Source organism: Corvus brachyrhynchos, unplaced genomic scaffold (assembly GCF_000691975.1).
Source record: "Corvus brachyrhynchos isolate BGI_N302 unplaced genomic scaffold, ASM69197v1 scaffold56, whole genome shotgun sequence".
In the NCBI taxonomy this organism is placed as follows: domain Eukaryota; kingdom Metazoa; phylum Chordata; class Aves; order Passeriformes; family Corvidae; genus Corvus; species Corvus brachyrhynchos.
This window is the reverse complement of record NW_008238664.1, coordinates 5,266,137-5,292,026: the sequence shown is the minus strand read 5'-3', so window position 1 is coordinate 5,292,026 and position 25,890 is coordinate 5,266,137. Positions and strand designations below refer to the sequence as shown.

The 25,890-nt window shown below is 43.6% G+C and overlaps 1 protein-coding gene across 7 annotated transcripts in view; it reads right to left on the bottom strand.

Annotated features, from left to right (window-relative positions):
• Positions 1–3,616: 3,616 nt before the first annotated feature.
• The window catches only part of GRAP2 (GRB2-related adaptor protein 2), a 106,628-nt gene continuing 84,354 nt past the window's right edge, over positions 3,617–25,890 (bottom strand). For 6 of the 7 annotated variants that reach the window (XM_017737993.1, XM_017737992.1, XM_017737991.1 and 3 more), the window contains 7 exons: positions 18,725–18,827; positions 15,550–15,641; positions 13,137–13,256; positions 11,258–11,426; positions 9,492–9,623; positions 8,023–8,142; positions 3,617–5,796 (listed from right to left, as the gene is read on the bottom strand). In XM_017737993.1, the coding sequence (XP_017593482.1) occupies positions 5,617–5,796; positions 8,023–8,142; positions 9,492–9,623; positions 11,258–11,426; positions 13,137–13,256; positions 15,550–15,641; positions 18,725–18,802 (891 nt within the window). In that variant the 5' untranslated portion in view covers positions 18,803–18,827 and the 3' untranslated portion in view covers positions 3,617–5,616. Of the gene's footprint in view, positions 5,797–8,022; positions 8,143–9,491; positions 9,624–11,257; positions 11,427–13,136; positions 13,257–15,549; positions 15,642–18,724; positions 18,828–23,962; positions 24,056–25,890 lie in introns of those variants that run through there. The other variant, XM_017737989.1, reaches the window with a different exon arrangement.

Genomic DNA, 25,890 nt, shown 5'->3' with positions numbered 1-25,890 from the left:
TAACAACAAAAAAACACTGGCAGAAAACATTCAGCCATGAGAAGGGGCACCAAACACTGATTCCGGCTGTTTGCTATTACCTGTTGGCACTGCAATAGCACTCTTCTAGGAATTTGACTGGGGAGAGGGACTGGTTAGTAGCACAAGGAAGTTATGACACATTCAGTACAGCACAGATATAAAAGATACATTGCAAATGACCTCTAAATCAGGAGAGAAGGTACCCAGTATTTTTCATGGGTTTTCCTTTTTCTTTTCCTTTTCTGTGGGTGGATATAGAACCACAGAATTCATAGATGTGCATGAATCATAGACATCACTGAAAGGTTCCCCAGAAGCACCACTTAAACAGAGACTCAAACTTCAGTTATGATATCAGGACACTGTCACTATTTTATAGCTTTAAGTGCATAGTAGTAGACTCCAGTCCTAAACTGCTTTTTTCCCCCCATTTTTGCTCTCGTTTTTGTTTGTGACAAACAAACCCGCCATGGCTCTTTCATAAATCCTGGTGGAAATGAGCCTGCTTGGACTAGCGGGGAGAAGCTGCAAGATACCTAGGGATCTTTTAATTTGTTTGTTTCTTCTTCCTCCCTTTGTTGCCTGAGCTAATTTTATTTCTGCGTGTCTACAAGGATTCCTGCATGCCTGCCATTTGTGAAATTTTGCATTTTCATGTTGGCAGGCTGGACATGGGCCAAGCACCTCTCACTTGCACAATGGCAGCAGACAACGTGCTTTGAATTTTCTCTGCATGCAAAGGTCAGTGACCTTTCCTCTTTCACTTGCCTGTTTCCCTGCTACCCTGTAGCTCACAGATAAGTCATTGACTGTTTTCTGCTGGCAGTTCTGCTTATGTAAGAAACTTCTTTTCCATTTGATGTGAATTAAGGCTCATGAGTTCTGTCACATGAAAGTTGCCTCTAAAAAATTGGAGAAATTGGCAATGCTCTGCCCGCTTCTTCAGTGCTATTAAAGGCTTTATCATGCACTCAGTTCATGGTTCCCCACTGAAATGCAAAGTTTTCAGCAGCAAGGACAGGCTGGGTGTCAGAAGCTCTTTACGCCATGCCTATGTTTTAACCAGTAAATGTAACTGCCTGGACCACCTAGGGAACACTAATGGTTTTGACTGACCTCTACGGAATTTCATTTAAAAGCACCTGAGCCAAACATTTTGAACAAATATTTGAAATGAGATGTCTGCAGAGCACTTTCTCTCAGTACAGAGGCACAAGCTGGGCCATGGGCCCGGGAGGGGGATGTAGGGGAAGCAAGATGATGGGCTGCAGCTGCAGTGCATGGAGGCTTCTGGGGCTGCACTGGGCAGGGATGGGCAGCATTGCCCAATACTTCTCACACCTAGTGTGGTGTAACCCAGGCTCCTTGGCAAAGAGCTGCAAAAGCAGAACAAGAGTCTGAGCACAGCCCTAGCCCAGATGGCCACAATTCTGTCCCACCAGACATCCTTGTTGCCCCTATGATGTGACACTGACATTACTAAAGACCTGCTGCTTCCCACTCAGGGTAGAGATCACCCTTCGCCTTGAGATCAACTACACCTGCTGGGGCATTGCTCCTGCAGTGCAAAATGTCCCAGCTGATGCCACATTGCTGTTCAAGGCTACTCAATCCATTTATTCCTGGCTGCTGGATCTTTCACTTCTGACATCCTTGGTTGCTCTCCACAAGGGCTGAAGGCAAAAGGGCCTTTCAAGAGCCTGCAGCACTGGGATCCTGTTAGGGAGGAAGGATGAGAGGTGCCGCTAAATGGAAAAAATCATGAACAGGTGGCTGTTGTGAAAAGCTTCAAATTTCTTGCACAGCCCACTGAAACTGAGAACTACTTTGCATTTAAAAAACAACAGCCACCACCCATGAACTTGTTTTCCTGGCATGGGAGGCTGGCCTAGCAGCCTGAGCAGGTGCTGACTTTGTGGCAGCCCTGAGGATCATCTCCCCTGTGCTCTTACCTTTGAGCAGTCCAATGGGAACCAGCCATGATCCTGTGGTTTTTGCAGCACGCTCCAGTGAGCACAGCTGTTTCAGTAAACATGGATGCCAATGCAAAGAGACCTCTCTTTTGTGGCACAGAAAACTGCCTGCACATCTTTCACGTGAAAGGAAATTTACTCTTTTCAGCTCAGCCTTATTAATCACAGAGACATTTCTAAGCAAAATATGGATTTGCAGCAGAACATAGGCAAAAGTTTCATTCAGACAGGAGAAAGCACAGCTCAGCTATGCTCACCAAACTTATTTTTCCAAGTGCAAGTCCAGCTTCCTCTGTTTCACTTGTTATAATAATGCTTGCCTTCCCACATACTTTTATCTCTGTTTACATTTTCTTTTCTCATGAACTGTCTTTCTTGCTTAAGAAAAATAAGAAACCAAATACTCTTCTGGTTTCCCTCTTTATTCCTCCCCATTTTGGTTTCACACTCTCTTGGGATATGTTCTAGTGGTTTTGGTTCTTTCCGAAACATTGACAAATGTCAGCTGAGCTCAGTGCAGCGCACTGTCACCTTAAGGCTCCAGTCCTAGGCTGCTAATATGTACCTCTTGCAAGGGCAATAGTCTCTGAGGTGTAAGTGAATCACCACAATATTAACAAGGATTGTGCTACAATTAAAACCTGTTGGAAGAAGGAGCAGGAAGGTTGGCAGGATATATGGTTAGAGGAGAGGAGTGTCTCTCTTTTTCCTTATTAAGTGGCCTAATCTATGAGAGAGAGAATTTCATGGGCAGAAAATGGCATGGGGCACAGAAAACTTCTCCATTGTACAGCCCCTTCTATCCCCTGCAAAATTCCCCACTTTCCCCACACCTCCCCTTGTATCTGGAGTCTCCACTGACTTGGGAATAGCCATGATCCTTAGCACTGTTGTTTTGCTGAGAGAAAAACAACTTTTACTGTGGGAGGGTACAAAAATGCAGACTGTCACCTGTGCCTCTCAGCTACTGCCATGTGCAGTAAACGCAGGCAGCACTGCCTCTGCTGGGGGAGCAGGCAAGGCCAAAAGCAGAGGCAAGAGAAACAGGGCATGGCAGCCCCGAGCTTGGCCCCTGCACAGGGCAGCAGCGCAGGGCACTGGTGGAGTTAAAACAGACGCCGTGAGGCCGTCTCCTCCTGGTAGTTTTGCTGTCTTTAGATGCTGCTGATAATGAGAAATCGTGATTTTACTGTGGTGCTGGTATGTTGTCCATAATTAGCGTGCAGTCCTTTAATACTAATTACCTTAAGTATTAATTCCTTAAACATCAATTAAAAAAATCACGTGAAAATTTACCTCTTCCTCAAATGAATCATGCGTTAACATGGGGCTACTTGCAATGCATTACTTAGACTTGCGTAATTAGTTAATCTCTGTAAAGGGGTTTCAAATGCGTGAAGAGCTATCAAACTGCTAAGTGCATTATCTTCAATTAATTTTGTGCAACTACATCTTCACTACCAAGAGGGTCTTTAGAGTGCTGAGGAAAGGAAAAGGAGACATTGCTTCTAATTTTAAAAGTAACTAATACAGAAAAAAAGGAATTAATTGAAAGATGATTTGACATGATGGGAATAATTGTGAATACACCATATCTTTTGTTTCAGCCAGAGCTGAATATGAAAGATTCATCATTTTTATTCCTCCTTTGCCTTTGTTAGTCTCTGGTTTCTTTGCTTCTGTCTCCTCCTGGCATTAATCCTCTCTCCCTCTTTCACTGAATATTAACCCTCTCTCTTCCAAAGCTGTAACTACCTTAATAAAAAAACCAACCAACACACAAAAAGGTTAAGAAAGGGCAAATCACACCAAAACACTCTTCAAACTGTGGAGCCACGGAGGTTACACCCTCATACAAATGATAAGGTATCGTGTTCCAAAAGAAGCCTCATGGACTTCCCTTCAAAAGAAGACACTAAAGGCCCAGAAGCGAGCTCCTGCAAGAGGACAGGGCCAAGTCCAGCCCAGGCAGTCATATTCCCTGGACCACTGTGGTAGCCAATAGTTTTTAATGTGTCCTTTTAAGTTTTCTATTCTCTTTAGAGTTTATATGCCTTGTTAAATACTTGCATTTTACTTCACCCATTAATAATCTGCTTTTGGTGGAGTTCTCTCAAAATGGGTTCTTTGTGCTAATACTCTGTCTAGCTGGAAGCTTTATTCAGTCCAGCTACATTGAATTGGACTTCACCAAGAACCTATTTCCTGGGTTCTTTTTCTCCCACTGGGACTAACAAAAGATAAGTTGGGGTTTTTTTGGCTGAATCTGATTTGTTTTTAGAGGTTTTCACTTGCCTTTTCTTTCTTTTTCAATAATGATTAATCATCACTTCTCCTTGCTGACTGGTAAGGTCCCACATGTTGTGAAAAATTCAGGCAGCTTGTTTAATATCAACGTGCCTGAGCACTAGTTACACAGTAGAGTCCCCTTCACAGGGTTTGGATCATTTTAAATGTGCATTTGCAATAAATTTCTATCACATCTGGGCATTCACTCAGCAAGTGTTTGAAAACCTATTCATTTACCTTATTTTATCCAAAAGAAACTGGAACAGAGAACAGACTAATTGATGGCTACAGCTTTATTCTCTGCATACTGTAAAGTAACAGCTTAACCTGTTGGATGAGACATTTCTCTAGTAAGCCAGAGTTGTGTACACGGTGATCCTCAACACAGCAAGTTCTCAGGGAAAGAACTTCTGCTACTAAACCAGAGGAACCTCTTCTCTCCAATCCCTCCCCAGTTCAGCTCTACCAAAGGAACCAGTTGAGGGATGTTAACTGCAATCCAATCCAGTGGATACTAATTCAGCTGAAGGGCCTGATCTGCTCTGATCAGGCTATCTAGCTGAAGTGTAGGTACCTAAGAGAACAGCTTGAACATGGGGTAAGTTGTTACGGGGTGCAGAAAGAAGAGCAGGACTATCAGAAGAAGCAAAGAAAGTTGCTCCTTGCTGTCCCATACCTTCATCACTTGTATGTTTGTACAGAAGTTTACAGGATTCTTTCCCTTCATCTGGTATATCCATACAGTTCATACACACAGTATGAGACGGGTAAGCCAGAAACTACTAAGAAAAGTCTAGATTGCCTCAACTTAAAGCCTTCACTTTCCTTCCCTAACTGAAGGACTAATGTGGTTGCCAAGGATCATTTAATTTGAATGGGTGTTCCTCCTGCCTCTGAAAGAAAGGTGGAATGGAGCCTGAAGAAACTATGAGTGCTACCAGATCCAAAATGAAGGGATAGGGCTACTTGAATACTGAACCTGAAGTTAACCTGAAGCCTGACTTTTCTCAGGGGCATTTCTGCAGAACAAACCTAATTGCAGCAACTTGTCAATAGTTAGCCAAAAGGTGACAAGGCAGGGAGGACCCAGCAAAGTCTCCATGAACAGTCCAAGATTTTGCTCCCTTCCTCTTCATAAGTATGAAAAATAGGAGAAAAAAATTCTTCTTCAAAGGGTTCTCTTTCATACCAACATTTCAAAAGATCAATTGCCAATAAATTAAGACAAAACAAAAAACAGTGTATGTCCTGGTGGCAAGGGAAGATGCACTCCTTTGTCCCCGTCATGTCAGAAGAGCAGCTCCAGCACGGCCCTCTGGGCCATACTGTGCCCTCACAGCAGAACTGGTGTGACGTAGTTGGCAGGGAAGAGACCCAGTTCCCCACGCAGACGTCCTTTCCACCAGGATGGGTTGGAGTTGTCCAGGACCTCTAAGATATCTCCACTGCGGAAGCCCAGCTCATCGTGCTCCATAGCATCAAAGTCGTACAAGGCACGGACCCACAGCGTTCGCTGGAAAGAAGAGACAGGCAGGGAACAAGGAGCCAGAGTCTTAGAGATCATCTTCCTGTCACCCCTCTTAAGCCCCAGCAAGTATGTTCACTAAGCAAGAACAAGCAGTGCTGAAATTTAGACCAACTTGCAATTAAACCCAGAAGTGGCCAAGATGCCAGGAAGGAGGGACCAATTTACTGGGACACCCAAGGGATGGTGTTTGGTTTCTAAGCAGCCTCAGTGTATTTGTGGGTATTTGCACCATAAGGTGAAAAGTCAGACTGAGAGCAGGTCCCCAGGAAATTGTGGTCCCATGGCTCTGTTGCCTCTGCCGTGTAAGGGCAGCCAGGACAGCCATGTCTGAAGCCAGTTCTGGGAGCACAGAAGGGCTCCTGCCTGAGTCCTGCTGGGCTGTAATTATAAGGGAATGCCTCTTGGGAGCTGGCCTGGTGCTGGTATGGGTATCAAAATGTGTCCTCAGCCAGCAGAGGACTGAGAGAGCCAGCACGCAGGTGAGAGAAGAGAACATTGTAAAGAAGGATAAAGAAGGATACTTGCTCTTTCAGGTACTTTTGTGGCATAGGGGAGGGTCTTAAATCTTCTTCAGACTCTACCCAAGGTGAGGCCCCTGAGATCAAAAGGATTTAGGATCTGTTTGGGTATATCATTTTATTTGGGGTGTGCACTGTAATGTGCACTATGGTTAGATTTTTTTCTTATGAGAGCTTAATCATAAGAGACTTTGCAGTCAGTCTCCCATTTTGGCCAGAAATCATGTTCTAAAGGACATAGCTTGGGCTTCTTTCTGGGAAATTGTTGGCATCCAAACCACGGGGCATGGATAATTTAGGAGGTATATCTGGCAGGGACAGAAGAAATGATCTGCTTGAAGACAGACTAACTTTTGATAAATCTTCCATTCAGGGCCCTGCTTAGACCTGGCTCCTAGTTATTTGGTTGGGTATATAGGCCTTCCTATAATTAGATTTGTGGCTTCTAGATCACTGATGGGATGTGGCAGGCAAGAGCATGTTGTTATTCATTGCCACAGCCTCTCAGAGATAAAAACCATTGTATTTTGAGCTGGATTACAATAAAGATTTGGGATTTTGCAAAAAAAAGGGGCATGCCCCTATTTTTTAACATGTTCCAAATCTCCTAATCCAATCTGTTCTTTTTCACTCACACTTGAGAAAGGTCTGCTGTCCTTCCCTTCTCTCCTTGGATCTAGATTCTCTGGTTGTGGGCTAAGGTGTGCATTTCCTCAAGAAAGAGGAGCATGCCCTAGGTTACACTGAGCTGATGGGGAAATACTTTGGAGCTGGCAGTGGAATAACAGGCTGAGGCAAAGAAAGACACCATATTCTATGTGGGCATTCACATAGTGGGAATTTGCAGAGCAGATAGTTACTGAAGGTCAAGTGCCAGGTATGGATCCAGGTAGGGGAGTGGTCTGAGATGTTTGCAGAGACACATCTGGATCATGCCCACATCCACTGTGCTAAGAGGCTCTGACAGCCAAGGGTGTCAGGTAGGTGAGTCCTGCTTTGACAGCAAAGTAGGTCTGAGAGGATGTGCCAGGCACCGACAAGTAGAGCTGAGTGATCTCAGACCTTTTCAGGACTGCAGCAAAAAATTAGTGGAAGAGACAGTGTGACTACAAGTGCATTGAAAGACAGAAGGAGCACTGTAGCATGGTACAGTATCATGAGGCAGATCTCCATAGAACTTAAAAAATCTGCACATATAGCTACTGACATCAGTCACTGCCTGGCTGTGGTGGCAAAGATAATTCAAAGTCCTTTGCATTAATGGACATGAGGTTCTCCTAGAAGAGGTCATTAGGCTTTCAGAAATGTCTTCTGCTGGACTGGACTCATGCTTGATTGAAATCCATGGGTGAGCTTGTGCTCATTCCAACGTCCCAGATACCTATTTTGCTGAGCTCATGCTAAATTCCCTCTTCCACTGAGGCTGCATAAGACTGACGTTGAGAGCAGTTACCAGAACTATGCCCATATAATGCTGTAGTCCTACCCTCAGAGTGTCTCAGAAGCAGATTCAAGTGGCTGGGATAGAGTATTGAGACTCAGAAATGTCTTGTAAGACATGTCCTGGCAGGCATAATATGCTACTCCTCATGCCACTTCCATGTAGGTGACATTGTCCAGACTGCTTGGCCATTGCTAAAGGACCATCCCCCACTGACTTGGGGAGATGAGGCCTTCCAGGTGCATCACCTACCGGTGTCTGCTGGTGCAGTGGGTCTGTGTGTCTCCGTTGCATAGCTCCTGCATTTCCTTGGCCATGATCCCTTAGTCCTTGCAGCATATCTTTCCTGTCCAGACTCCCACCATATCTTTCCTAGAAAGAAAACAGCAAGAGAAAAGTCGTGTTGTTATGGTTTTGGCTGGAATAGAGTTCATTTTCTTTGTAGTAGCTGGTATAGTGCTGTGTTTTGAATTTAGTCTGTGAATACTGCTGATAAGACACTGATGTTTCAGTTGTTGTTAAGTACTGGCTCATTCTAAATCAAGGACTTTTCAGTGTCTGGTCAAAGGGATATTCCATACTCTAGAACATCATATCCAGTATATAAACTGGGGGGAATTGGCCAGAAGAGGTCAATAACTGGTTAGGGACTGGCATCAATCAGTGGGTGATGAGCAATTGTATTGTGCATCACTTTTTTTTCTTGAGTTTTATTCCTCTCTCTCTTTTTGTTGTCTCCTTTTAAAAAAAATAGAAAATAATAATAATGACTATTATTATTATTATTATCATTTACCCTATTTCAATTATTAATCTGTTCCTATCTCAGCCCACGAGTTTTACCCTTTTCCCGATTCTCTCCCTACTCCCACCAGCAGGAGGAGGACTGATTGAGTGGCTGCATGGTACTTAGTTGCCAGCTGAGATTAAACTCTGACATATGTATATTCTGAGATGTATAAATGAGGGGATTTAAGAGTCATTAGTGGGCAAGGAGTCAGGGGAAAGCCCCCAAATAAGTAATTTTAGATGTCAGCTTCCAACACAGTCCCTGTGCTCCAGTTCTGTAAGCAATGACCCTCATGGAAGAGGTTAACTTAGACTGTTCTATTTTGGATTTTACTTAGGAGTTGAAAGTTGACTGTCCTCAGCTGTCTTTCACAGCTGCTGGGAAAAACAGTCAGATAGGGGCTTTTTTGGTCTCTGAGACTTTTGGAGAAAAACTAAGGTTGTTCTAACTCACAGATGAAAAACCATGCTTGCCAAGGGGACTTTAGCCAATCTGGAGTTATGATGACCCAGTCCTGCCCACTCTTTGCTCTTCCTCTGTCCCATATGCTGGTGGAAAGTTAGTGATGCTGATGCAGCTGGCTATATCTGAGGACTCACTACTTTATCTTTTCTTGGGCTGCTCCACAGTGTAAAGGACAGCAAGCAAGCCTATAAATCTAGTAGTCAAATTAGCCAAAGAAGAATGAGACAAAATCAAGTTCAAAGAAAAGTAGCCATGTGACCACACATCTGAAGTCATATCAACACAAACTGGCCCAGACACATGGAGAGTAGGAGTAGGAAACATCTAGGAAGGAAGTTCTCTTTTGTGTGCACAGCTGAGAGATGCAGATTTTTGACAAAGTGACTGTTCACTCGCTACCAAGCAATAAAAGCCAATGTTTCATGTGCCTGGGCTTGATGTCCCAGCCCCTTGTTCCTGGTAGTACCTGTTGCTGCTGCAGTATGGGAATAGGATGCTCTACGTATCTCTTGGAAATAGCAGAACGATCTTCTCCAGCTGCTCCTCCCAGGTGGAATCCTTCCCGACCTATCCGTTCCAGGCTCCCACCACGCCTCTCCTGATGGAAGGAAGATCACAAAAGTGAGGTCAGGTTTTGCTTCCTACCACATTCTTGACTAAAGCTGTGCCATCATTGCACACCGATCACTACCACTACCCTCTATTCTGGAGACTCTTTCAAGTAAAAGATCCCGCCTCTCTGAACAGAAGGACAAATCAGGAATCCTGTATTTTAGATCTTTGTCATAGCCACTCTCCATCTGAAGTCAGGGTAGTACTGAGATGTGCTGGGCTGCAAATATGGCCAATGATGTGAAGATGAGCACAGAAGCCAAGCTCTTTCTTGAAATACTGCCCTTAGACTTCATTTGTCTCTGCACTGAAATCTATATATTACAATCATTTTATCATACGGCTGTAGCATCTAGAAATTTGAATTGTAACAGAAACCCCACTGTGATGAGTGCTAAACATACCCTGCTGTGCCCATCACCATAACAAATGTACAGAGTTTGCCAAAGCAAACTTGAGTTCTGTTCTTGCATTTGCCTGTCTGCATCTTGGAGCAAATACATCTCTTCCCCTTCCTGCTCACAGTCAGCCCAAACAGGTTGTTTTACTGATATACATGCATACAGTCTCTTTCCTTCCCCAGACTATTCATCACTGTGATCTCTCTCTTACAAGTCCCAGAGTCTCTATTTTAATACCTTACTAGTGCATTTTTAAAGCTCTGTATAAGTGGCCTAGAAAGAGACAACAACCCAAACCCCTTCTTCAGACTGAAAAATGTATTATCTCTCTTTTTGAGCCAGCAAGAATGACCCACATGCAGCCTATAAAACTCTACTGCTGTAGCCAGCAGGTCATGTACTTTGTGCCTTGCCTCTGCCTGCACATCCTGGTAATTTAACACCAGAATCCATTTCCCAGTAAAGTCCAGTAAAGCAGGACTCTGGTTACTGCAGTGCTCAGGCATGTTCACTCCCGGCACAGGGAGTGCAATGTGTAGCAGTCTCTGCTATGTCATTTGCTTGTTCCCCTGGCACAAAACCAGGCATTCATTGGACTGGCATTTCTCTGCCTTCTCAAACATCAACTATACATTCCCTGAAGGCACATCTTGTTCCCAGATCTGCTATGTTCTTCTCAGTAGTACTTTCCAGTTCCTAACAGCCAGGTTAACTGCTCCAGGTTCTGCCTCTGTCCCTCCACATTCCTTTTCCTGTGTTTGCTTGGTAGCAGAAGACGGACAATTCTTCTGAGCAGACAAATCTGCAGCTGTAGTTGCACTCAGGGTGCGTGCAAGGACACTAAGAAACCAGACTCAAAAATTCTTAGTCACAACTCACCAGTCAGCGCTGTACCTGCTTTCAGGAAATCCAGGCATTTCAATGAGGTAAGTCCTGCTTTCCTTGGCATCTTAGTATTTCAACTCTGAGGTCTTAGCACAGCTTTAGCAAAGCACTTCTATTCAGATTTGAAGAATCAAAAAATTCTGCTCAGTTATATAACTCTATATACCACTGACTCCACTAAAAATCTGTGTCTCAGGCCCCGCCAGTGTAGTGATGTGTCTGGGTTTCCAGGGACAGACTCTCCTCCTCTCCATCCCTAGACACTCTCATGGGATGAACTTCTTCCACAGAAAGGTTTCTGACTGAGAAACTTCTAAGGACAGTTTGTGTTTACCTTCTCTTCTTGGCTGTTGTCCTTTAGGAAGATCTGCTTCTGCCTGGAGATGGAAGCTGTCTTGTAGTAGTCCACCAGCTTGTTTAGTGAGTGGAATTTCTCTGTCCACAAGTAATAGCTACCCTTTGAATCCCTCATCACTTTGAAGTGTTGCACATCATCTTCATGCCTAGATCCCAATGGAAAAGTAAGAGATCATCAAACAGATTGCACTTCTACCTTTTTTGAAAAAGTCTTTTCCAGAAGGGTACCAAAACTTCTTGCTTGGCCAAATCTAGACTTCTGGAAAGTCATGCAGTGGCAGTCCTTGTACGTACTGGATCCAGATGTGGCTCTATTTCAAAAGACTCATTGATTTGCAAACACAGAGTGCCCCAGGGCTGCCCAGTCACAAAGCACTATCAGAACAAAGCATAGGGTTTTAAAGTCTCTCTTTTGAAATAAAGGCCACAGGAGTTTCCAGGGTGAAAAAGTGCAACTGTAGTCTACCCAAAGCCTCTGCAGGTCCTGTTAACATCTGGTCTGCATTGACTATAAGACCTGTAGTACACTTTTACACACCATGGGGTGTGTAATGTGAAGCCACACACTAAGCTTTAAAATGGCATAAAATCTAGTGTAACGTCATTACTACAGGTCATTCTCCCTATCCAAAAGAAAAAAAAAAGGAAATTTCCAGTGCTGTTACAAGCCAAACCAACAATCTCAACCTTCTGCCCCTTATTCTCCCTGCACCTCCCCTCCTCTCACCTCTTGTCTGATGTGTACAATTCCTCTTTACACCAGATGTGGTCTGGTTTTGATACCCACCTCCTTGTTCTGTGCAACTCCAGGAACTCAAACCACTCTTCTCAAAGGCTACATCTGCACAAATAAACTAAATGGGGACAGGCAGGGACTGAATGCTATCCTTGACTGCTACAGTCCCAAGCTGTTTAAGTGTTAGCATGGTTGTGGTTTAAATGGAAAAGCTTTCCCTTAGATAGTGCTGGGCCACAGTCAGGAAGACTGAACAGCCCAGGAACTGTTCACATGGAGCTGCTTGAATACAGCTCTTCTGTTTGCTGGGGTGAAGACTTTGTAGCCATACAGGTCTGACCTCTGCCACACTGACAGACTGCCACACAGTCTGCTTGACTTCAGGGCCAGAGAAAGAGCCTGACTGTACTTAATTTGTTGGTGTTCATCGGTGCAAATGTAACCAGAATGTTTTCTTGCATTCCTCCTGGATACTTTTTGAGCTGCCTGAATCAGCAAGTACCACTTGGAAAAGACATTGTTAATCATGACCCTAATTTAAAATCTGGTTATCAACTGTTTGACTGAAAATTGGGAAACCAATCATCATTTAAGAGCTCTGCTTAGAAGCAAATGCTCTGAGAAGCATGCGGCTACAGCAAGTTGCTGAAATGCAGCTGGGCTGCAAGAAATGGAAAACCATTCCTTGTCCAATGGCTGTTTAGCGACCTGTGGGAAGTAAGTTAACAATGTAATAGTAATCTCTTAATAGGTAATAGTTGAATTCTTGGATTCAGTAACCAGAGCTGTCAGGGAATTAAAACAAATGGAAGATACATGTTAAGCACTGTGGGAGACTTTCCCTGTACCACTCTCCTTTGCTGTAGCTCCTTCAGAGAAGGAGATCACCAGGAGATGCAGCTTTGGAATGGGGCATTCACTGTGTCACTTGAAAAGAGGCAGAAACATGTGGGAATCAGATGTCTGATTTGTTCTCATTCACAACACAGCAGCGCTACCAGTGACTGGCAGCATGGAAACGTCTCAAGAGGCTACATCACATTAGGAATCCTGTCGAGAGGAGGCTAGGGACACCATTAAACAGGAAAAGAAGCAGGAATATGCTGTGGGAAGCAGATACCTGACAGAGATGGAAAAGTCACCATGAGAGTTCTGACTGGCTCGGACAACAAAGCAGCCAACTCCTTTGCTCATGAGAAGGTTTTCTGCTTCGTGGCGGGATATCTTCTCATCAAACCAGCTGTCAAGTGGGAAAAATCATGGCAATGTGAATAACAATGTGAATTAAGGTGAGGAATAAAAAAGTTGAGGGTAGGGAGAATGTGAATAAGCAGGATGGAGGGAAGAAAACAAAAGGATCAGAGGAGCCCACATGGCTACTCTCAGTGGCCATGGATATCAAAGGTACAGGGGTTTGATGTATGCAGACCGTTTTCTTTGAGCAGTAAAAGCATGTACATGCAATGAGAACAGTGTAAGTTTTGGCCTGCTAAGAAGCAACACTCAGCTGAAACTGTAATTACAGGCACAGTACAATACGGTGTTAGTCAAAGAAATCTTAAATTACAAATGTGTATGTATACATATATACACACATAATTCTCAGACAGATACATCAAATTGCTTTTTGGCAAACTGATTGAAAATTACTGGGCTGTGATGGATATATTGCATGGAAGACACATAAATTTTTAGCAGAAGAAAGCCATGAAAGTTTTAGTGCTAATAAATTGGTTCCTGCAAGAGTTACAATACCACAAAATTGCAGAAGCACAGAATACATAAGCACACTTATGCAAATTTAGCCAGCCATAACAAACGATAGCATAAGGCACTGGACTAATAATGAGAAAGTCACCATAAATAGTAAAAGAATACAATGTCAGTAGAGAAACAAAAAAATTACATACATTTGCATATGTCCACTCCATAGCTAATAAGATCTACAATCTGCAGTCTTTGATTATATGTAATGCTTAATTAAGCCTGTATTGCATTAAAATGAAGGACTGTTAATTTCCTAAGGTCTGTAATTTCTACTTTGGAGTTTCTTATTATCATCACAGTTTACCTATGTATCATTAGCAAAGGGAAATCAGATTTCAATGAGCCTTTATAACCAGTTTCAATGATTACTTGACAAGAAAGAAAAGGGCAAAAACAATCAATCAAAAATAGGAGGCAGCCTTCTTCCCTATGTTTAGTTCTGTCATCTGGCCTGAACTGCTTCAAAGTGCAGACCTGATGCTTAGAAAAGTGTCAAAGTGGAAATATTTCTTTGCAGCTCTTGCACAAAGAAAGCAACCCAAGAAAAATGCATGTGAAAAAAGAAGCTGCCAGTGTTCCTGAGTGATGCCACAGCCCTGTGAAAGAGCGAACAACTGACTGGAAGTTCTCATCCCCCTGAGGCCCAAAAGTACAAGCCCATATTTGCACAGCAAACTAATAATGTCCTTCAGCTCTGCCAAGCAGGCTGGCTTATGTCCAAAAAGGCCAGTAAGTGCCACCTCCAAAGGGGACAGAGGCACTTATTTGTAACCTCAAAATCCCTGTGTGCTCCCAGTATGACTGCTCAGGGCATCAGTGCATTACAGCCACAAGTACCGGGCTTGGTGCATGCTCTGCTTGTTCACCCCTGAAATGCTGCAGCCCTTCTGAAAAAAGAGGACAATGAGAGGTGCTTCTGGGAGCACTTCTGCTAACGGAAAGGTTGTAAAAATCCCATGCATGGTCATATTTATGGCATAGGGCTGGAGAGCACATTTAACATGCATTTCAACACGCATCAGTTCTTTCTGAAAGTGCAGTGCCATCTCCCCAGGGGGAAGAGAGAAATGCAGGTACACCTGTCCTCTGACAGATCTGTTTGTGTGTGTGTGTGAGATTGAGAGAGAGAGAGAGAGAGAGAGAGAGAGAGAGAAAGAGCAGGGCAGCCTGTCTGGTCTATCAACTCTGCCGATCCAGAAGTAACACCAGCTGTCACGGTCGCGCAGCATTGCACTGACCTCTAGCGCACCGAGAGAAACTCACAAGCACTTGGCGCGGGGGGAGGGAATGCAGCGGCAGGGTGGGAAAAGGGAGTCAGTGTCGTTAAGAGTCGAAGGGGGAGGGAATTTCCTTTTTGTAATTCGTTTTCAGAAAGATCTCTTGCTCTTCCTTTTGTGCTTAGCCTCTGTCTCTGTTGCCAAGACTTCACATCATGACTATTCTCCCTCTCTCTGAGGACATCTAAACGCAATTCCTACCACATCCCAGCATCCCTCTGAGCAGCAGTAACAAAAGAGTCACTTGGGAGTGACAGCGATCATCGAGATCCATTTATCTCTGAAAGAACAAAGGATGCTTTGGGGTAGAAATACGCTGTGCTGGCAGAAATGTGTGTAGCATTATGGCAATCCTTGCTGGCCCCAAAGTGCAGGATGTTATACCCAGCACTTCCCCTGTCCTGACCTCTGCGTGTGCATGCACATGTGCTCCTGACAGCACTCAGTGGGAATGTGCCATGGTGGTGACACCATTTCTGTCACACTTACGGGGGAACATGGAAATCAATGAAGTTCTTAGGAACGTAGCCCTCGTGACTCCTGAGCTCAGCCTTGTACCACTCTTCCTGGGAGCTCAAAATCTGCAATGGAGAAACGGATGGAATAAATGTGTCTCCTGAGAAAAGCAAAAGTAACCAAGATTCTGGCAGAAACCTATAATGCCTTGTAAGAATAAAAGAAAATAGTACACGTTCTCTACTTCCCACCCAGAGTGCAACAAGGTTAGTGGCTGATGACACTCCACAGCAAACAAGCAATAAAAAAGCCCAAGCAGAATTAGACAGATTGCTTGTTAACTTTACCACTTTGACTGACTGCCTGTCCGTGTGTCCCTGATGACTGTGAAATGGAGAAATTCAGCTTTGAAAGACTTAATAGGGGTTTAAGGTATTCTCTGTGCTGCCTTTTATAGCTGGTACTGGAGCATCTCAGATTCAAAAGGGAAGAAGAAAATATCTGTGAAAACTCCTCCTCCATATGGGTATGGAGGGAAATAGAGCTGTATCAGTGTGTGTTATGACTGCACAGACGTTACCATGTGCTCTCACACATCATTTCACAAGAGATTCTTGAGGGTTAAATCTTCAGCTGCACCAAGCTATGCCAAGGTAGATAAAAGAAGGAGGCAAAAAGTGTTTTCAAGACCCTATTATACTTAGGAGATTGTAGGATAGCTGGAAGTGAGTCCACATCACACACTGGAGCAGCTTCAAGTGTCCTCACATTAATGTTAACTGTAATGGTCCTTAGAAACTTCACTGCTGACCAGGGAGGGCACAAATTCATGGCACCCTGGCTAATGGCCCAAGATACAGCCCTAAGCTAGAGGAGAGAGGACAGGAATACAACCACACTGGGATTTTACTGCAAATGTTGTGGTCTTTGGTGTTTTGTTTGACATTCCAACTCCTGGGACAGGATTCTGCTGTATGAAATAGACCATGTTTCTGCTCTTTCTGGTTTTGGAGAGGAGCCTAAAAGCATGAGCCATGACAGTTTTAGAAGGAAAAAGCAAGTAGAAAAGCCTTAATTTGAAATCTATTGTTAACAGTAATAATACTTAGTTTGTGAGCCAATCTCATGCTTTTGGGAGCCTAAGGCACATTCTAACTGCTTCGTATCGGCAACAGGATGTTACTGTCTCTGGAGCCAATTTTTCATTGCCTTCCCTGCCACGTAGGCCTTTTTTAAACATTTGGATTCAGAAAAGTTAAGGAATAGAAAGCTGTGGAATTCCCTATTTGTATAGTCACTGCTGTCCTCATGCCTGGGTGCTGGGTTAAGGATCTTTCTTCACTGCTGTGGCCAAACACAGGGGATGATAGCTACTTCCTGCTCATGCTCACGCCCTGCTCTGTTGGAAGTGAGGTTTCCAGAAAGACCCACCTGCTGTTTGTCACTGCAGGGCTGGCAGGTTTCTCTCAGTGTGTCATCCTCTCAGAGAAGGATGTGTGGGGGGGTAAGAGGGTGTATTTCCTCCTGTCGCTGCTGGTTGAGGGCCTCATGTTTCCTGTTTTGTAATCTCTACATCAATACTTCATCTTATCTCCTTTATAAATCAGCAGGTTGTTGCAGGCAGCATGAGGGGGCTCATGATGGGGTATGAATGTATGTGTGCCTATGCCAGAACAGAGCTGTTTGGCTGATTTACTGCTACTTTGGCTTGGGTGGCTAAGGTATTATTTTGTTCACCTCAAGGACATTAAAGCAAGAGGCAGTTTGATTTTTCTGGTAGTGAATTCTCTATGACAAGTAATAATAATAAAACTGGTGTGTAGTGTTGACACTTTTTATCAGTAGCTTCCAGCATACTTTGGAAGGAAGCTCTAGCTTATAATGATTTTACAGGAAGGGAAATTGAGGAACAGAAAGAAAAGTGATCTGGTCAACACCATCACCCCAGCCAGGGACTTGATGGAAGTCTCCTGAGAAAAAAGGTATCAGTAAAGGTCATGTGATAGTAGGGACTGACTGGGGAAGAATTAGGAATAAGAGTGTTTATCTGTGCTGAAGAGAGGCAGTGATTTCTCCAGAAGCTTCTCACAGATCTTTGGAAAAATTTGGTATTAATGAGTTCTGGATGCTATCATCTTTGTCTAAGTGCCAAGAATTAAAAGGCCAATAAAATTAAAAAATGGTGGTGATGGAAAAGGCAAGGCTGACACCCAATATCTGATTATTAACTGGAATATTTGTGACTGAACAGAGAGGTAGCAAAGTCTCCCTGGCCAAACAAGGGTTTACATCCTATTATTGTACATCATCCCTTTGGACAGTGGAGGAGTTAAGGCCTTAGAGAGGAGTAATACTCAGGTATTTTCAACTGAAACAGAATCTCTGGGGCTGAGAAGTGGATAAGTAATTACGGTGAAACTTCAAGTGACTTCATCTGTGGGACTTCCACAGTATTAACAAGAACTGTTCTATCATAACACATACAAATCAAGTTTGAAGAGACATCCAGATGCTCTGTATTGTATATGATCAACTCTACTTCTCCCATTGCCCCATTGCTAAATTCCTGTAAGGGTGTGTATAACATTATTAGACCAGGACCTCTTGAAGTATTCCATTATGTGTGTAACAGACCGTCTCATGGACTTTTCCTCTTCTATTTGTAACTGTCTAAAACCCCTGCAGCATCTAACAATAATTACTAACAGTGAAAAGTTAGTAAATTCTGTAATGGATAATGGTTATCTTTTAAACAGTTTTTAAAACAGTTTAAGAGCTGGAAATAAGGAAGACAGCAATCCCTCTGGACAGAACTCATCCTGCTTGCATTTAGACATAGTCATCATAACGTAGTCTCTGTGGACGATTTACCTGGTCAATGAAAACAGACAGGACCCTCAAAATCTGTCTACTGAAGATCTTGATCTCTGCCCCAGCAAAGGTACTTACCTTTCCCTGATGACTAACAGAGGACTGCAGGGCAACTAAATCCACAGTTTACGGACATAAAATCAAGAAAAGCGGACGCAGACTCAAGTGACCTGGGAACTGTTGTCCTATTGCAAACTCTATGGGAGATGAGTATCCTGCATTTGTATCCTAGTTTATAGATGTGTCTTCAACTGTTTTGCCAAGGCAAATGGAGGCACAAGAAGATCTGGAAGCAGACTCAGAAATGCTGTTTAGTCAAGCCTGGGACTGTACTTACCTTCAACATATCCCCAGCCTGGAAGCTCAACTCGTCTTCTCCAGAAGCAGTGAAATCAAACTTGGCGATGGCTTCCATACTGAGTCTTGGGGCCAGAGCAAAGCTGGAAGAAGTATATACTTGTCAATATCTATGAGCTGCTGGGATTCTGGAGTCCAGCCTCTGGAACGCTGATAGGCAGTGCTGTGATTTGACTGTGGAGAAGCACACACCAACTACGGGCAGCCATCAGTTACTAGACATGAGAAGACATTAGCAGCTAGAAGAGAGGGCATGGCTGAGGCTATAATTAGTTGGAAGTCAGAAGTACAAGCAACCTATAGTGTATGCTTATTCCAACAGATCTCTTTCTCTAGAGCAATCTCATGGGAAAAACATGTATAGACCAACCATTATCCTGTCACAGTTCCCAATAAAGCAAGTGACTCTGTCCTGCAACAGAAAAATGCATTTGCCCCCTGCAGGTACCTACACTTTACCTCAAGAGTGAGTCAAATTGTGGACAAAGCAAACAAGGCTGCAGTAAATACATATTTTTTTTCTTGGACAAGGGCCACAATACTGAAGGTTGAAAGAGTTTTTTCGTTGTGATGGCTTAGCATGGGTGATGAGAACTTTCAGGTAGGAAAAAACTGTTTGCAGAAAGGCTGTATTTCCTATTTTGAAGCAGGCAGAGAGTTAGCCTACCTCAGCGTTGGTAACCCAGGAGTCTGGAATGTATCAGACAGCCTGCAAACCAAAGCCTGCTTTTCAGCACCAGAGCAATGTGGCAGGGGAAGTGGCAAGATGAGCTTTGCTCCTTCACCACTTCCTGCTTGCGTTACTCGGAGGTACCCCAGCAGGACCATTTTTATAATCAAGAGTTACCGATTTCCCATGGCTGGGTCATGTACCCACAGCCCAGCAGTGAGGCTGCTAGTGACAAGCCAAGAAATAGCCAGGCAGTGCCACACTAAGCAAGTGCACTGCTGGCAGATGCTCTTGCAGCACAGCTTCTGAAGACCATCAGACAGCTCCAATATAGAAGCAACTTTTCCGATTTCTAAGGTAGGTTCATCTGGGAACAAAGATCCTAAAGCCACAGGTTCCACTACCTAATCTCAATTCTTAAAAAAACATCCAGTCTTTATGGCTTGAGAGGAAGTGCCAACTTGCCTGATCCAAAACATTCATAACCAGAAAGCTCTAGAAAGACACCGTACAAACAAATGAACAACCCTACTTAGGGTTCGATATTTCTTGTCTATTAGAACTGACACAAGATCCCCAAAATAGAAAGTGTTGATACTGAGCAAGCTTCAGAACTTTGCCACTTTAAAATCAAAAAGCTGCTGTAACCCTCCTTCTCCACAATACATGCTGTAATGTTCCTCCTTTGACACACAACCCAGGCACTGAACTACCTGTGTAGCAAGGATCCAGGGCCCAGCTCTGATACAGCACAACTTAAACTGCTGAGAATGAGCTGGGGAAAGCCTGCAGGGCAAAAGCTCTAGGGCTGCACCAGCATTAGCCCAGGGATTCCAGAGGAAAACCACCAACACAGGAAGATATAAAATCTCAGAGGAAAAACAAAACCATAGTTTAGTTGGGATAGTCAGTCTAGCTGAGGACCTGTCATGAATCATTTGGGTCATTGAGTTGTCAGTGCCATCAGTCCTGAGCCAGCTGGTGGCAGATGGCAACCATGGAGGTTGACTCTTCACTTCTGATTGATGCCTGCAAAGAATCTTTGGGTCCCTTTACACAGGTGAGGGGTATGCTAATGTTTAGCCTAATATTTCATTAAATCCTAACTAGGTTCTGTGTGTGTTAACTGTATAAAGCAGTTATTTATTGCTAAATTGTCTATTTCCTGCTTGCAGAGTCCCTTTGCACTTGACTAAAGATCCCTGAATAAAGTGATCCACAAGAGGGGTCATAACATCACTGGATTTTAGTTCTGAGATTTGTTACAATCACGTCTAACTATAAAAAGATGTTTACATGCTTCCTAGTGGATTCTGTTAGCACTCTCTTTTTTGCTGCTTATAGGTATATTTATATCCATGTGACTGATGAGAGCTATGAAGCACCAAGGCAAATTTTTGGCAGTCCACAGAAAGTTCTGCTTATTCAACATGAATCTGTTCTAGAGCAACTGGGATTGCTTCAGTGTCAGGGCCTCCCATGTAGGTCTGAGTACGTAGCTGAGCTGAGATCCACTGTATGCCTGCTGTTCCAACCTACTGCCTTAGGCCTTCAATACACATCAATACTGAACCATAACACCCTAAAGCACATTGGTGCTTTATTCTCAGGCTCCAGCTTTCCAGCTATTCCAAACATTTTCACCCCCTATGCTCCCTGTCAACCTACTGATGCTCTTTAATTCTTACTTTTAATACCTTTTGCAGATTAGGGTCACCCTCTGTCTTACTCTTATTCCAAAAGTTTGGTGTTACCCTGCAGGTGCATCTTGGGCCTGATTTGAGAACTGCCCTCTGTTCTTGCATTTTTGGAGCTTCAGTCTGTAACCCCCCCACAGGCAGTGTCAGCCCCATTGTCTGCTAACAGAGCATAGGGGTATTAAATTGGAGGGGAATTAACCCTTAAGGGAACTGGTTAAACAATGATACTCTTTCATGGAAGACAATTGAAGAAATAGACTAAACGAGAATTACTTTAATAAGGGTTGTTTTTCAGTGTTTTATCTTGCAGTGGTGGCCTGCTGCAGAGAGATCAGAGCCAACAGTGCAGATGGATCCTGGAACTCCTAAGTGCAGACCATTAATCCCAGCTTGAAGAAAAGAACACACTTTAACACTAAACTATTTAAATACAAATCCTGTCTTTGATTCTGTCCCTTAGATACAGACAAGACAGTGGGGGTTTTCTCTGCAGGGGGCAAGAGAGTAGAAAACCTTTCATTTTTCAATATCCCAAATGTTAAAGGTGCTACTGGAATTTGGTCCCCTCCAAAGGAGAAGAGTTTGTGAAACAGTTAAAAGCTTCCCTCTCACTTTCTTTTCAATTTCAGCAATCCCAGCCTCGGGGAGAGACCAGGAGGCAGATACCTCTTCAAACAATCTACAACATGGATTAAATGTGCCTTTCATTGCCAGCAGCTGGATTTAGAAGTGGCTCAAACACCATCCACAGTGTTGGCTGTGTTGATAAATCAGCAATGCAGTAATGCTCTGGCCTTAAGCTCTTCCCCCACCAACTCCTAAAGCAACACTAGCCAATAATCCTGTCTTTGAACTCCAGCCTACCACTTTTCAGCACCTGAACTTCAAACCAGCTCTGTTTTTCTGAAGCTGTTCCTCCCTCCATCTGTAACTTGAGAATCCCCACTCTACACGGGTCAGTGTTGGGCCCTCATGAAAACTCCCCTCCCAGGAACCCATTCTTTCCCTCTCTGCATGCAACTCCGAGCACCACCTCACAACACAGACAGACAGGTAATTTTTCACTATTATCATAACTTCCATTTCTCAAGCACCTTTTATCCCAAAGGACAGTGCTGCAGTTTGCAGACAGAGCGACAAATTCTGCTTTTAACTGCATTGTGCAACTCCTTTAAGCTTTTGATAACCAAGGACAATTTTAGACTGTGCATAATGTTCTCTGTGAAAATCACCTTTGTAGAGAGTTTAGCACGAAACATACGCAATGTTCAAAGAGGGATTTTTCAGTTCCGAGTGTGAGTTGACCAGTACCCTTCATTTTGTGCTGGCTTTCTGCATGCAGGTGAATTTTCTCTGTGGTTCACCTCTGTAACAGGGCAGATCCAAGGGGCACATTACAGCAATTCTGTGGGACTGGTGCAACAGAAGATTCACAAAATGAAAAGTGAGAAGCAGCATGGCTTTCAGAGCACAAGGTAGGCATTTTAATTTGGTGGAACGCCATTCCCTGAGCAAGAACATCAGTGTCTCTGTTGATGGAAAGTGCCATGGCCTAAAACATGTCAGCGAGCAACACAGTCTGACAGCAGAGTCCCAGAGTTTAACATCATTACCCTACACCATGTTGGTTCCAAATTCAGCAGTAACAATGCCAGGGGAAGGTCACCACCTATGAAGAGTTCATCACTCGGGGACTGCCCAGCCTCAGCCTTCCCCAACCTCACCTATTTACACCAGAAAGAGAGCAAAATTACAACAACGTGCTCGCTTAATGGAGCCATATGAAAAAAAGTTTTCATTTGTATGCCTGTAGCATAAAAAATTGCACATATCTCCAGTCTGAAGCTTCATGTACTGAGGTTTTGCACCAAGACATACAGCATGAGTTACTGTGTCTTTGTTGGGCTCTGCAAGAACAACCTATTTGACTGATGAGCAACTGGGGACAGGATTCAACCCTGAACATCCGTACAGAAACTCCAGATGACATTTCAGCAGAAACAATGGAAAAGGGACCTGTAATCTAGAAGGGCTGTGGCAGATAACAGCTTTGTTTTCACCAGCTAAGCCACATACAAGTGGCATGGGAATATTTAGCTCCAAAAACACAAACCTTTTGGTACGGAGTTAACAGAGCAGCTTCACTGACTGTCAGTGATAAGAGGATAAAATTTATAAGGGAGGGAAAGTCACTAAAACACTCAGAAATGTTGCATTTAAGTCTTGGCTATTCCACCACCCATGGCAATGCATAGCATTTGGGTTGAACCTGTGTACAAACAAAATAAGCCTCGTAGGAACTGGATTCACAGAACAAACAAACTTTCAGGACTCGATAACCAACAGCAGTTGGTAAGAAATGCCCCAGGCTAGGATGGTGCTTAATCTCCCTAGGGAACCCATGTCTTCTGTGCTACTTCCCATCACGACAGAGTTGAGCTGTGCAGCAACATGGGAAGCTGGTGCAACAGCAGATCCAAAGAGAGGACCCCATGATACTGTATATGATACAGTACCGCATGATACTGTGACAGCATAAAATCCCAAATCTTTGCTGTGCTGGATGGGTCGGTGTGGGGGGACTAGGGTGGTGGTGAAATACCTCCTTCTGCTTGCCTCCCTTCTCCCTCAGATTCCAGCTGGTCAGATTTGGCAGAGGCATAGGGATTTGTCCTGCAAAAGCACTGCCCTGTTGTGAAAGCTGATAAACAAGATGGCCTTGGGATCCCATGCTTTGCCACTACTGTGCAGTACTTCATCTTTCCTTCCAAAACCCCACTTTCCTCCCTTGTACCTTGTCCCATCCAGCTCCCCCCACTCCAGTCTCAGAGCTACGCTCAGCCCATACCTTTCAGCAGCTCTCCTCTCCGCTGGCACTTTGCTCAAAAGCAGGAGGTGCGTTACCGCCTAGGGCACGGAAGAGACGGAGGGCTGAGGCTCCTCCCTGCAGCATCAGCGTAACACATCAGCAATGGGTCCATGTGTGTGGATGGCAACAGTCAAGAGTGGGCATGGGGGACAGAGGAACAGAATTGTGTCTGTCCCAGGACAGAGTGGGGCATGGACAGTTTCCAGTCTCTAATGTCAGAAATATTTGGTATCCTGCATATTGAAAATGGTGGTGTCAGTTCAAAAGGAGCTGCCTTTGGCTGCTGCTTCAGCCCAGGGTGGTTTAACAGATGAATAAAGAAGGGTCACTCAAAAAGTGCAAGTTCTACCCAAATAAGTTAACTAAGCTAAGTTAACTGAGAAGCCGTAAGTCCGTCAAAAAGCATATCTTGAGGAACAAGTAGCTAAAGACATAAAAACATGTAATAAAATTCTTTTCAAAGACAACAGAAGCAGGAAGCCTGCCAGAGTGTGTCTGTAGGGCCGACAGATGATTGAGATGTAAAAAGAATGCTCAAAGAAGATAAGGAGGAAGCACAAAAGCTAAATGAATTCTCTGCATCCATGCATCTTCCATAGGGATACAAGGAGGTCCCCACACTGGGGTTTTCTTTGCAGAGAAAAGCAAGGGGAACTATTTCAAGATGAAGAATTGGAAGAAAAGGTTTTAGGAAAAAACAGTAAATGAACAAGAGTAAATTCAAGAATTCGGTATTTTAGAAATCTTGACTGGAATCCAAACTGAACATGAAATAATAAAGGCTGAGCAATTAAACTGTAGCATACAATGCCAGGCTTAACTCAGCCTCGGTACTAGGCAAAAAGCAGCAAACACAATGCCAGTGTTTGAGATGTGTTTTGAGGGGATGCAAGGCACAGGTCTGACTTCCTTATGCCTGAAATCGGTAGAAAGAATAATGATGAAAAGAATTACTGGCCCTAAGAGAGAAATAACATATCAATTCCTCATCACATAGCTTTTGTAGAAGGAAGCTGTATGGCACGTATCTGAGTTCTTTGAAGGAGCTGATGAGCATGTGGATAGAGGTGATCACTTGATATAAAACTTGCATTTCTACATCATTTTTGACGAAGTCTCTCACTAAAGACTCTTAAAAAGCCTCCTAAATTCTCAAAGAATAGGAGGGAAGGTCCTATAGAGGATTAAAAGGAAACAATTTGTGCTGTTCAAAACATTCATAAATGATCTGGAAAACACGAAGTGACAAAACTTACCGATGAGAAAAAATCCAGGGTAATACAAATTAAATCTGATCACAAAGCCTTGCAGATGGTTTTAAAAATACTGTTGAAATGCAAGATGAATCTCAGTTCTGACGACAGCAAAAGCAATGGACACGGGACAAAACAAACATAACTACGTGAACACAGCAGTGAACTTAAATTAGAAATTACCACTGTGTTTAAGAACACAGCAGTGAACTTAAATTAGAAATTACCACTCAGGAAAGACACCTTTGAGATGCTGTTTGAGTTCTACCAAAGTGTCAGCCGGAATTCAAAAAGGCAGGTTAGGAAGTGTCTGGAAAGTGATCGAAAACAAACCAGAAGGCACCATCTTGCCACTGTACAAGTCCCTGGGGCACCTGCTTGAATATTTGTCACTTGAATACAGCAGCCAGTTCTCATCCCTCCATCTCGAACACAGAGACAGTAGCATTAGAAATAGCAGATAGAAAGCTACGAAAGATGACTGAAGGAACGGGAATTTTCTGAACAAGGAAGGACCAAGTAAAAAACTGCGATCCTTCACCCTTAAAAAAAGTTGTCAGAGGGATAAATGCAAAAGCAATGTCAGAAATAAAAGAGAATCATGGAAGAGCTAAACAGGAGATTTTTAATCCATCATTTCTCATAACATAAGCA